The sequence below is a fragment of the Patella vulgata genome, chromosome 2, assembly GCF_932274485.2.
Source record: "Patella vulgata chromosome 2, xgPatVulg1.2, whole genome shotgun sequence".
NCBI lineage: Eukaryota > Metazoa > Mollusca > Gastropoda > Patellidae > Patella > Patella vulgata.
Window position 1 is genome coordinate 29649205 of NC_065880.2, and position 14199 is coordinate 29663403.

The 14199-nt window shown below is 33.8% G+C and overlaps 1 protein-coding gene across 2 annotated transcripts in view; it reads left to right on the top strand.

Annotated features, from left to right (window-relative positions):
* The first annotated feature begins 1038 nt into the window (after positions 1–1038).
* The window catches only part of LOC126811674 (decapping and exoribonuclease protein), a 146153-nt gene continuing 132992 nt past the window's right edge, over positions 1039–14199 (top strand). Inside the window, exons 1-2 of one of the 2 annotated variants that reach the window (XM_050537488.2) lie at positions 1039–1195; positions 1454–1602. In XM_050537488.2, coding sequence (XP_050393445.1) covers positions 1565–1602 — 38 coding nt within the window. In that variant the 5' untranslated portion in view covers positions 1039–1195; positions 1454–1564. Of the gene's footprint in view, positions 1196–1453; positions 1700–14199 lie in introns of those variants that run through there. The other variant, XM_050537489.2, reaches the window with a different exon arrangement.

The following is a 14199-nucleotide window of genomic DNA, read 5'->3' on the forward strand; positions in this document are numbered from 1 at the left end:
ACAATATTAGAATGTAAGATTGAAAACTGCTTTGCTTGCTTAGGATTTTGTGGTTTTACAATTTTACTTTCAAATTATTGTGTTTTACAATATTAGAATGCAAGAATTAAAAAAATGGTTTGCATGATTTAACATTTTGCGGTTTTAAAATCATGTGGCATTAATTTATTAAGTTATAAAGGGTACATGTTGTTTATATTTCGGCATGCCTTAGTATGGTGTCTACCTTAATATGCTACATTGTCTGTCTCAAGTAGTATCAAAACGTGCGTGATTTTCTCTTTACCCAATAATCGGTATTGCCTCACTTCTGCATTATTATTACAAAACAGTAGCAGTGGCGATAGGTCATTTTCTTTACTAAAACAATACAGTGTTTACAGTCTTATAATTCTACTTCTGAGTTTTATTTATCAAAATGGGGACATTACACACAGTTATATTTTCAAGATAATTATGACACACCCATTGACACATTCCTCACGTGGAATATGACAATCAGATTGATTAGTATGTTTCATTGTTTACGTCATAATGCGTCTCTTAGTTTGTGTTTTGCGAGATGTTTTGACGAGCAAGATTTCGAAACATGACATTCATTATGAACTTATAAATAGAAAAACGTTTTCGTTTCAAAACTAATTCTCAGCTTTTAGTCTAAAGAGCAAATATTTGCATTACAAAAACATAAAAAACAGTTTTCTTCCATCAATTCTCATTTAAAAAGGGAGAAATCCATGAAATTATAAATCAAAAATATATTGATATTCTAAGAATTTAGCTTATATAAGTTTGACTTCAGGAATCGATATTATACTTATTGCAATATTGACTGTTCATAGAAAAAACATGACCACATCTGTTGAAATAACGATAAACTGCGCAGTAAACCAGTTGAACTGTTTACCGTTATTTATAAAATGGCGTGTCAGCTTATTGTTGCTGGGTAGTTTTCCATCGTTTGCCTAACGATCCACTCTAAATATAGAACATGACGACATGCCGATACCTGTCGTGTGTACGCTTTACCTACGTATTGTCTAAATTTAGTATATGACGTTATGTAAAAGTATATAAGGCCGCTGTAAACACAGCGAGCCACAAGACTGAATAGCGACCAAGCAGTGATGTTGTGTTGTGTCAGAACAAATGGAAGGGAGACAGAATATTCTGGTGGCTAAATGAAGAACATTTGGTGAGTAAAGTTTGAATTCTATGGTAAATACCGTACATGAACATTTTGTACCAGCTTTTGAAATGATAAAGATTTTGTTTGCAAATTTTTACAGACACAATATGTTTACAGACGTACACGCACACCACTTACATCCTTAACAAATCACAGTTGTTTATATTTTAAAAGTCCATATGTCATTAACACTATTATATTAATTGATTTCATGTATGTTTATTATTTTTATGGTTAGTAAGACGACATCTTTCTTTATTACAGACCAATCAATGTCCTTCGTAGCATATTGTCCTGAATCCGATCCATGAGTTCGATATAACTAACACATCGTTTGGTCACAATTCAGCCTTCAAGCTCTCTAGGTAGAACATTATGGAAGACGCCGACAATCAAGTCGAGAGGTTTTATAGGTATAGATGTAAATAACAAATTTAATAAAGAAATGTGAAAGAAACAGTAAAAATAATAAAAAAAAAAGTGAAAAACAATCGCACGAAGTATGCGAAGGTAAAAGCAAAATATATGAATTTTCTATGTAATTAATTGTTGAAAATATCATTAAGCTTAATTTCTTAGTGTATATTTTTTATTTGTGAAATAATATTTTCGTTTGACTTAAAATTGATAAATTGTAGCTAACAGTTAGCCGATTTACAAGATTATTCTTCTACTATTTAGACGAAGTTTCTGGAAAATGACGTAATGGTTAATAAGTTTATCCAATAGAATACGAAGCTTCCGGAAAATGACGTAATATCCTTCTGGTCGAAGCGTCTGGAAAATGACGCAATGGTTAATATGTTACTAAAAATAGATTGTAAACAATTCGATTTGGTATACCAAGGGAGACAATTCATTTTAACGAGGAACATTCGAGAGACATAGGTGTCGTAAAATTTTCAATTTCAGTGCAATACACAAAGCCTGCTTCAATTTATTTTGTTTGTAAGATTGGACTGTAGATCATACTTGTTGGATATCACCAGTCTAAATGTATTTATATGTATGTAATAATTCTTTCTTCAACCAAATCCGTATACTATGACCGGCGTCGCCTATTTGTAGCCTAGTAGTGTACCAGTTTCTTTCAGACACATTTCAGATTTGTATAAATCAAATGAAATCGCAGGTGTTATGAACACGCTCAATTTATTTCAGGGTAGATAGTAGACTTTACTAATGTATATTACTGATAAAATACAAGTGATAAATTAATACTGTTTGATACTATTTAAACGTGTTTAATTTGCTATGTAATCTATTAGTATTAAATCCACTATTAATGGGACCTAGGACAATGGATTTGGATTATTCTCCCTTAACAATTAACGGATATAGTCATATAATACTTTTTGGGGCATGGAACTGTTTATTAATACTCGTAAAGGTTATTTGTTGATTGTAAAACATTGATTGCTTATGTAACTTTATCATGCCAGATAATATTATGTTCTCTCTTTATAGCTGCTATGATTGTCTTTAGTAGGCTAGTGTCACCAGTCACTTCTATATGCTTTTATTTCTTGAAGTAATATTAATTAAGTCTGAAATGCCTGGGGCTAACTCACTATGTCGCTCGTCTTAGTAACCGCGTCACGTGCTCTTTGATTATAATACTTAAGGACATATGCAGTCATAAATTCATCAAAATGACATTAGACTGATGTTTCATAATGTTTCATTATAACATATCCTCCCAGTGGTTGAAAAGAATTCCCTGTGTGCGATCGTAATTAACGTCGCCTCGCAATTTTTTAACCTTTAACTAAATTAGTGGATTAGCGATGAGTTGGATGATAAGTTTGTTAATTTAACGGCGTTGGTATTAACTAAAGATTAATGAGGGCCACGTGCACCGAAAAGCGACACCTTAACTTGTCAAATCGCCGTTAATGAAGCCGGGATGCTTTCATTTACCTCTCAAAAAAATCCGCTTTAATTTTCGTGTAATAATTACAGGGGTTCTGTCAACGTACTCACGGGGCACGTGCAAGGTGAAATATACACTGGTTAGGTCATATCAACTAACACACGGGATGATGTCACCATAATGAACTATGACTCTTTCTGTCATTCATCATTTCGTCTTATTGTTACTCCAGTGTAGTGAAACAGCAGGGGTTCGTAGCAGTAGAAGACTCGAAACCCCAAAAGAAACAGGTTTTTGTAACGGTTATAGTTTAGTTTTTGTTCAGTTTTATAGAGATGTGCACGGCTGAAACAACTTCGCCGGGAGACAGTAACCATTATCATTTTTCTATTAAATGGCTCTTTAGAAAAGAAAATAAATTTGATTTTAAAGATTGACCAACCACAAACTAGTGACAGGTGATGGCGGGTGATAATTATAGATGTGTGTAGAATGCGTTTAAGATTGTAGTTAAGTTGGAACAATCACATTTTATGATTATTTTAACGGGTTAACTCATTTATAACACATCGTGAACTCTGCTTTATCCTTTACAACACGCGCGTTAAAGCAACAAAATGTTGCATTAATCAGTTTAAAAGTACGCCTATTGTGATTTATATTTCTATGATCAGAGATAGAAACATTAAGAGATAACCTATATTACGATCTACGAATGTGTGAAAATGTTTATGATTTTCAAGGCGCTACGCGTTATTTTGTGAATGAATTTTGTGCATGAATTAACAGGAAATTCCACGCAAGTATTTATATCAAAATACGTTTTAAAAATAAAACCGAAAACATAATCCAATATTAATTAAAAGCAAATTTGTACCGAGTGACAGAAATTTACAATCATTATGTTTTAAATATAGAAAGTATTTAAAACGTAGGTAACTTTGACTGCATCAATGAAAGTACTGCATGGACTAGTGATCTTTTTGCAAGAGTTAATTATTGGAGTTATCTCCCCTTAATCGAATAGCCAGCTTTTGCACTTTTAAATGCTCTGCATTCTCAATTTTATAAAGATAGAATGTTGGTTTTAGTTGGCGAAATGCTTGTAGATTATTAACATGTTTGTTTAAAAAAAAAAAAAAAATAACATGTTTGTTTAAAAAAAAAAAAAAAAAAAAAATTAACGGATGTGAAGCGTTGTATATTTATATTATCAATATTTACCGTATGGTCACTCATGGCTGACTCCCTTTTACGACCTCCTTTTATAACAGATTATGCCTTTTCCTTTTAGCATGTTCTATATCTATTTGCTTTATGTCTTTATCATTATTTGTATATTTATGTAATTTTTGAGAGAATAATTTAAGGTTGTGTAGCTAGAGAGATAGATTCCTTCATTAATATATTGATTTGCAATTTTACATCGATAAAAAAAACCCAAACAAAAAAAAACAAAAAAAAAACAACCCGAAAAAATCCCCCCCCCCCCCAAAAAAAAACCAACAAAACAAAAACAACCCCTATATATTTATATATTTTTTTAATTGAGGTATCTAACATGCATCATCATGTTGTTTATTGGATACACATTTATTATTCTATGATTTCATCTATTTATTTACCAAATTATCACCAGGTTGAAGTACGTTGATCCGTTTCATCATTATTTTGATAGAGGTGTATTGACCCACCTGTTAAACCACTTCCCCACCTGGGCTTATTCCAGATTAGAATTTCTAGAGCATCTTAACATCTCATCTTAATCCCCTGCACAATTGCGCGTGCAGGTCGCGTGTAGGTCACGACCTTTCTGCCTCTCCTTGACTTCGAGGCACGCGACAATAGAAAATTCAAAAACAGTGACGTAATCGTGGACGGAGAGGTCAAGTTTCTCTTGACGTTCATTTGAATTTGAAATGAGATTACAGGATACACACTGTAATTAAGGTATGAATGGTTCTATGTTTGAAGAGAAAATGGTCAGTTGACCAGTTTATTGTGTTAGAACAGTGTTATTAGTAAAAATAACAAGCTAAAGATAATACAAAGGTCACGGCACGCGAATTAAAATATGTTTAAAATAGTTTGAAATATGAGAATTTTGTAGCTCTTTACAAAACCACACCTGCTAATAGAAATGGAAAGTGATCACTTACAAATATTTATTTCATTTATTCTTCGCTTTTATTTTTTCAAGGCACCTGGTTTGTCATCTGCGATTTTACAAAACAAAGCACCAATTGGGCATTCGGGTTTTAAATCAACTATTACATGGGTATATGGTTTCGATGATATTGCTGAATTCTAACGTATTGTCCGATCACAAGAAAAATAGTGATTATCAATTTGAATATAAATATGTATCCGTAGTATATAAACATGACAGTGATGTCACACTAGTTTATTTATTAGGTAAATACGATTGATTGTATTGTTAGCAACATTGTAGAAAAGTAGGACGTTAAACCCCATTTCATTTCATTTTGTTGGCAACTTACGTTTTCGTAAATATTTCTTCAAGGAGAATGTATGTGTAATTGAGTTGTGTTTATTTCTTCACAGAGGATGTACCGGTATGTGTGATTGTGTTGTATCTGATGTGTCCATGTATTGTTTGTTGTGTCTGTATTTTGTTGTGCAGTTATCCCACATTGTATGTCAGGTAACATTGAATGTTACAGTTGTTTAAGGATATTCGTACTTTATGTATTCATGTCGTTTTAGACACAGGCTATCTGTGTGTGGTGTCTAAATAGCTTGTTCTGTCTACATATTGCTGTTCAGTTATCATATATTGTAGTGTAGTTTCCAGTTTCTAACAATTTTCAAGAAACATCTTGTATATGGGAAGTAAAACAGACCACGTGACTCTGAAGGGTTGTTTTGTCCATATTTTTTGTGCAGGCATTGTAATTACCGGTATATAATCAATTTTAAAGAAACATTTTCGACAAAAACATTTTGTCTGCAATTTGAACAGGCGTAAACAGACTGCGTGTAACCGTGTAATAGGGATTGAGTAATGAAAACAAAATTCGACCAATTCAGTCGATATTTCATCAAGCTGGTTTTTTACTTCAAATTCACCCAACCCAGGGAAGACCCAAAATACCACGCCACCAAGTTTGTGACAAGTTTCCGATCATCTTCAAACAAATGTCAGTGATTCGAACTCATCATTTTAACTGTCATACAGAATGAGAGTGTATGCAGTGTGCAAAACCGTTAAAACCTCTTCAGTTCCTCTAGAGTTACAAGGGATAAACACCAAGTTTCATATGACTTCACTTGTCTTAAAGATGTTTGTTAGAAGTTGTGTTAGCGACCTATCCAATGGGTTCTTCACCGCTAAAGATACCAAATAACAAAAGTCTAATTGGTCTTCTCCGACAAACTAAAACCAAACATCACAAAAGTCTGATTAGTCTTCTCCGACAAACTGAAACCATACGTGACAGAAATCCACACCTATTCGTCGCCGAAACAAGAAACCAAATTTCATGAAAATCTTCACTTATTCGTCGACACACGAAAGCAATTACCAGAAAAATCCAAACGATCTTCACCGATTTGAAATTTGAAAAAGGAAGATGCACAATCTATCCGGTTTGTTTCATTAACGTTTCTTTATTATTTCTGAAATTCGAAAACGTAACAACGTGAGATTATAGTGTGAAAAATCTTTAACCCTCCTCAGTTACCCTATTTAGTATAGTTACAAGGGAACTATTAAATGAAAAACATCATCATGTTTCATATAAATGTTTAGGATTTATGTCGAATTAAATACCAAAGGAGTTGTGTCTGTGCTTTATAAAAAGGATTCAGTCAAATATTAACGTTTAAAATAGATCGGTTTGAATTTCGGCACCTACCATTTTACCGATATATATATTCCGAACACTGTACAAGGTAGCTATCACCTGAAAAACTCACCAAATGTCCAGTAAATCTGACTATTGTTTACATGTTGTTTTACCGAAAATGGATAAAGAAAGTCCGTCAGCAAAATCCCAAGAGGTTTTCGAAAAAATCGAGTAAGTCTAGGAGGGGGTAAACGAAATGGCTCTTTATTGAGTGATAAAATATGCCAGCATCGCACAAATTCAATGGGTCTTCACCGAGACAAGAAATAAAACATCCCGAAAAACCAATGGGTCTCCACTAATAAAAAGATGCCAAGCAAAATAATCAGTTGGATTCACACCGAGTAAGAAAACAAAACCATACGAAAATCCAAACTTCCAAAAAATCAAATGGGTCTTCACCAATTAAAAGATGCCATGCATGATACAAATCAAACCGGTCCTCGTCGAGAAAGGAAGGAACCGAAACTTCTAAGAAATAACGTGGTTCCAACAGGACAGAAAAAAACAATCACAAAGATCCCAAAAGGTCCTCGACGAAAAGACAAGAGACCAAGTAGATATTCACAGAAATCGTCAACTCACACACCTTTGGTTCTTCACCGAGAAACCAGATATCCCAAAAACTCCAATGGGTCTTCATCAAATCCCAACCATCACACTAACTCTACTGAGTCTTAATCGAAACAAAACAATGCAGAAATCCAATTGGTATTCACCGACTAAATGAACCAGAAAGGGATGGTCCGTCGCCGATAAACAAAAAAAAAACACTTCAGAAACTGTCCGGTTTATTTCTTTCGTCGTTTCTTCTGCGTTGTCATTATTTATTATTTAGACAGTTATTTAACGGACACTGGTAGAAATGACACATGTGATAATCGTAACGATACCAACAAACCTTTACCAATAATTTTTTTTTATACCACACCGGAAAACAATAATTAAAAAGAAAATTGGAACCAAACCAGCGTCAACCATATCCACTAGTTTTAAATATACTGTGACTAGTAATACGAGTTTTCTTAGTTTCCACGAAATTAATATATTCAACTATATGCAGTTTCAGTTCTATGCAACTGTCAACTAACTATATGCACCTTTCAGATGCAACTTACATCCATGTGCAAGATCAACCCGGCAACCATTATATGCAATTTTCTATGTACAACTTTCGACCATTATATGCAACTTCAAGTATGTGCAATTGTCAACTATGTGCAACTTTCAGTCATATGCAAATTTCAACCATGCTAAACTTTGAACTATGTGCAACTTTCAACTTTCAGGCATTATATATAACTATCTTTCAACCAAATGCAACTTTCAGCCATTATATATAACTATGCAACTTTCCACCATTATAATGTAAATTTAAACCATGCGAAATTTTCAGTTAAGTGCAACTGTCGGGCATTATATATATATATAACTTTCAACCATTGTATTATGTAACTTTCAGTCATTATATTTAACTTTCAGCCGTTGTATATAACCCTCAACCATGCAACTTTCAGCCATTATATGTAACCTTCAAGCATGCAGCTTCCAGCTATTATATGCAACCTTCAACCATGTGCAACTTTCCACTTTCAGCCATTATATGTATCCTTCAGCCATTATATGTAACCCTCAACCATGAAGAACTTTCCACTTATATGTAATTTTCAGCCATGTAACCGTCAACCACTTACAGCTTTCAACTTCCAGCCGTTATATATAACTTTCAGTCATTACATATACATATTAGGCATTATATATTATGTAACTTTCAACTAAGGGCAATTTTCAGATAATATATTTAGGTATCTTTCAACCATTACACGCCACTATGCAACTATAAGCATGTGCAACTTTCAACTTTCAGCCATTATATATAACTTTCAGCTATTATACATACATATTAGGCATTATATAGTATGTAACTTTCAGCTAAGGGCAACTTTCAGATAATATATTTATGTATCTTTCAACCATTACACGCCACTATGTAACTGTAAGCTACATGAAACTTTCAGTCATGTGCATTTCTAATTCTATGTAACTTCCAATATCTGTGTGATTGTGTTAACATAACTTTAAATTGTCTGTTGTGTCTGTGTTTGGTTGTATAGTTTACCTACATTGTATTTTGAAGAACATTGACTGGTACACTTGTTTAAGATTATTTATGTTTTGTATTTTATGTATTCATTCCTGTTGCGAATTAGAACTGGTCATAAAGACAAATTATTATTCAATTAGTCAAGTGAACTGATTGCCTGGATTTCTAGAAATTTGTGCGTTATAATTAATTTCAAGGAAATGTTTTCGACCAAAGCATTTTTCACGGGAATCATGTGGACGTATAACGACAGTGTGGAAAAATGTAACTGTGGTTGTTTAAAGGAGAAAATAACAGCATTTTTCATGAACTAACCTTTGACACCAAACCTTTCTGTGGATTATCAGATATTTTTAAATAACGTATCTCACCATGTTCGAGTTATGTTTATTTAAGCAAATACCACGCCATTGTTGTAAACTGATCTGTATTTCGAGCAATCTCACCACTGTTTCATCTGATTATTTCCACTTCTAATTCACCCGAGAGACCAAGGGAAGATATGAAATAGCACTCAAATTGGACTGAAACAAAACCGTTTAGTGAGCAAGTCGAGTTTTAAAATAGAAGTTATATCTGCGACCTTTCCGAAGGCTCCTGTCAAATAGTAATTTCAAAAAAGATTATTTTGAATTTCGTACAAGACAAAAGCATCTACTTCTACATATTCTCACCTAGGAAAATCACCTAGGGTTACTTTAAACCTAACCATTTTCCAAAAACGTTGTGAACGTTTTTCACAGATTTTTTTTTCAAATTTGGTCTGAAGCATAGAGGTCATAAGAGGTCGAACTTTTACGATATTCAGCGTTGCGCTGCTCTTCTTTTCTAGATTTCGGCCCCTTTCCCGAATGGCTTGTGAACATGTGAGAGGTTACAATCTTTTTTTTTGCGAAGAAAAAAACGAATAAGAATGTACGTTAGTAGTTTTGCCGTTGACATATACAAGGGATCTTTTGTAGTCATTTTAGTGAAATTATTTGGCACTGATTTATCGAATTCCAATGGGGCTTCGCCAAAGAGACATAAACTAGACATCATAAGATTTCAGTGGGTCTTCCTCGAAGAATGCAGAAACCAAGCATCACATATTTCCAGTGGGTCTTCCCGAAAAGTAAGGAAGTCAAACATCACATTCTAATGGGCCTTCCCTGAAAAGACAGAAACTAACATCACATTGGTCAGCGCCGGGAAACAATACAGCACAGAATGCTACTGGGCCTTCGAGGGGGAAACATCACAAAAACAAATATGTCTTCGAGTAAAAAAGAAACAAAAAAAATCGCAAAACTTCATTAGGTCTTCACCTGTAAAAGGAAATAAAACATCACAATCCCGTTTGTCTTCGGGTGAAAAATAAGACATCTCAGAAATCCTTGGGTCTTCATGGCAAAACAGATACCAAGCATCACAGAAATCACCTGAAAAGTCAAAAACCAAACATCTTAAAATGAAATGGGTATTCATGGAAAACATAAACCTAACGTCCCAGATTATCTTTTGGTCTTTGTCGGGAAAACCAGCAATCACACTGTCCAAAACTCCTATGGGTCTTCACCGAAAAAAACAAGAAAAATCACAAAATCTTAACTGCAAAAAGAAAAGGAAACATCACAAATAAGCAATATCTCTTCGAGAGAAAAACGAAGAATTACAAAAATCTAAGGGATCTTCGTCAACAAAATAAAATCAATCGTCACAGAAACCAAACTTTACAATTTTTTCGGTTTATTTCCTTTTCGTTTCTGTTGCGTTGATTTACCTCGTCAAGCTTAACAAATATTCTGGATAATTATGACTATTGTAGTGAACTTGAACTTATTAAGACGAATTTCCCAATTTACTTGAAGTTCAACCCTGTCCAAATTCAACTTTCATTATGTTCGACTTTATTCAACTTTATTCAACTTTCAACTACATGTATATGCAATTTTAAACTCCATTCAACTTTCAGCAGTGTGCAATACTTAACTAATAATGCAATTTTTTTATACAACTTTCAACAGTGTGTACCTTTCCGCAATATACAACTTTCAACCATGTGCAATTATCAAGTAAGTATATTAAGTATACTCGAGGCATCAGTCAAGAAGTTTCAGTCCGAAAAAAATATTTCCTGTGGTATTGTGTTTAAGCAGAAACCCATTTAAACACGTTTGTAAAACTTAACTCAGGAACTCCTGAAAGAAAACAACTTTTGATTAAAATCGGATTAATGGTGTCATTCTCATATTAGGTCGGTTATACTTCGAACTCGACACTAGACACACCTGAAATATTTTCAAATACCGAAAAAAGGAAACCAAACATCACAATCTTCCAACCAGTTTTCTCCGACACAATGTACAACTTTTGACCATTATATGCAACTTCAAGTATGTGCAGTTGTCAACTATGTGCAACTTTCAGTCATATGCAAATTTCAACCATGCGAAACTTTGAACCATGTGCAACTTTCAGCCATTATATATAACTTTCAGCCATTATATTTATTTAGGTATCTTTCAACCATTACACGCCACTATGTAACTGTAAACTAGATAAAACTTTCAGTCGTGTGCATTCCTAATTTTATGTAACTTTTAATGTTTGTGTGATTGTGTTAACATAACTTTAAATTGTCTGTTGTGTGTGTTTGCTGTGTCTGTGTTTCGTTGTATTTTGAAGAACATTGACTGGTACATTTGTTTAAGATTATTTATGTCTTGTATTTTATGTATTCATTCCTGTTGCGAATTAGAACTGGTCATAAAGACAAATTATTATTCAATTAGTCAAGTGAACTGATTGCCTGGATTTCTAGAAAATTGTGCGTTATAATCAATTTTAAGGAAAGGTTTTCGACCAAAGGATTTTTCATGGGCATCATATGGACGTATCAATGTAACTGTGGTTGTTTAAAGGAGAAAATAACAGCATTTTTTAATGAACTAACTTTTGACACCAAACCTTTCTGTGGATTATCAGATATTTTTAAATAACGCTTCTCACCATGTTCGAGTTATGTTTATTTAAGCAAATACCACGCCATTGTTGTAAATTGATCTGTATTTCGAGCAATCTCACCACTATTTCATCTGATTATTTCCGCTTCTAATTCATCCGAGATACCAAGGGAAGATATGAAATAGCACTCAAATTGGACTGAAACAAAACCATTTAGTGAGTAAGTCGAGTTTTAAAATAGAAGTTATATCTGCGACCTTTCCAAAGGCTCCTGTCAAATAGTAATTTCAAAAACGATTTTGAATTCCGTTCAAGACAAAAGCATCTACCTCTACATATTCTCAGCTAGGAAAATCACCTAGGGTTACTTCAAACCTAATCATTTTCAAAAAAAATTTATTATGGCAAAACGAGGATTCCCAATTATTTTCCGACAAAATCGGATTAATATTTTTAGAGTTATGCCCCTTTTTGCCGAAACCTGCCCACGCTGCTTATAATGCTTGTCAGCACAATCAAGGACAGAATTTTGATCAGATTTTTCTCAAACTTTCAAGACGAGAATCCCTATTTCATTTCGCCAAACTTTTCCGAAAGCGTTGTGAAATTTTTTTTTTACAGATTCTTTTTCAAATTTGGTCTGAAGCATTGAGGTCATCATGAGAGGTCGAACATTTACTTACGATATTCAGCGTTGCGCTGCTCTTTTTTTCCAGATTTTGGCCCCTTTCCCGAATGGCTTGTGAACGTGAAAGAGGCTAGATTCTTTTTTTGCGAAGAACAAAACGAATAAGAATGTACGTTAGTAGTTTTGCCCTTAACATATGCAAGGATTCTTTTGTACACAACTGATTTATCGAATTCCAATGGGGCTTCGCCAAAGAGACATAAACTAGACATCACAAGATTTCAGTGGGTCTTCCTCGAAGAATGCAGAAACCAAGCATCCCATAATTGCAATGGGTCTTCCCGAAAAGTAAAGAAGTCAAACATCACAACATTCCAATGGGCCTTCCCTGAAAAGACAGAAACTAACACCACATTAGTCAGCGCCGGGAAGCAAAACAGCACAGAACTCCAGTTGGACTTTGAGGGGGAAACAAACATCACAGAAAACAAATATGTCTTCGAGTAAAAAAGAATAAAAAAATCACAAGGAAATAAAACATCACAATCCCGTTTGTCTTCGGGGGAACAATGAGACATCACTAAAATCCAGTGGGACTTCTTGACAACACGTCACAGAAATCCTTGGGTCTTCATGGCAAAACAGATACATGCACCAAGCATCACAGAAATCACCCGAAAAGTAAAAAACCAAACATCTTGAAATGAAATGGGTATTCATGGAAAACAAAAACCTAACATCCCAGATTATCTTTTGGTCTTTGTCGGAAAAACCAGCAACTGCACTATCCAAAACTCCAATGGGTCTTCACCGAAAATAGAAGAAAAATCACAAAATCTAATAGGTCTTCACTGCAAAAAGGATACGAAACATCACAAAAAAAAACAAACAATATGTCTTCGAGGGAAAAAATGAAGCATTACAAAAATCTAAGGGATCTTCTTCAACAAAATAAAATCAATCGTCACAGAAACCAAACTTCATATTTTTTTCGGTTTATTTCCTTTTCGTTTCTGCTGTGTTGTTATTTTTGTAAAAATCGTTTACCAATATTTTTTTTATACAGTATCAAACAATATCGGAACCAAACCATTGCCTTGATTTACCTCGTCAAGCTTACCAACTATTCTGGATAATTATGACTATTGTTGTGAAAATATTAAGACGAATTTCAACCCTGTCCAAATAAATTCACCTTTGAACTATATTCAACTTTATTCAACTTTCAACTATATGCAATTTTCAACTCCGTGCAACTTTCATCAGTGTGCAGTATTTAACTAATGCAATTTTCTATAAAACTTTCAACAGTGTGTAACTTTCCGCAATATACAACTTTCAACCATGTGCAATTATCCAGTGAGTATATGTAAGTATACTCGGGGCATCAGTCAAGAAGTTTCAGTCCGAAAAAAATATTTTCTGTGTTACTGTGTTTAAGCAGAAACTCATTTAAACACGTTTGTAAAACTTAACTCAGGAACTACTGAAAGAAAATAACTTTTGATTAAAATCGGATTAATGGTGTCATTCTTTTAGTAGGTCGGTTATACTTCGAACTCGACACTAGACACACCTGAAATATTTTCA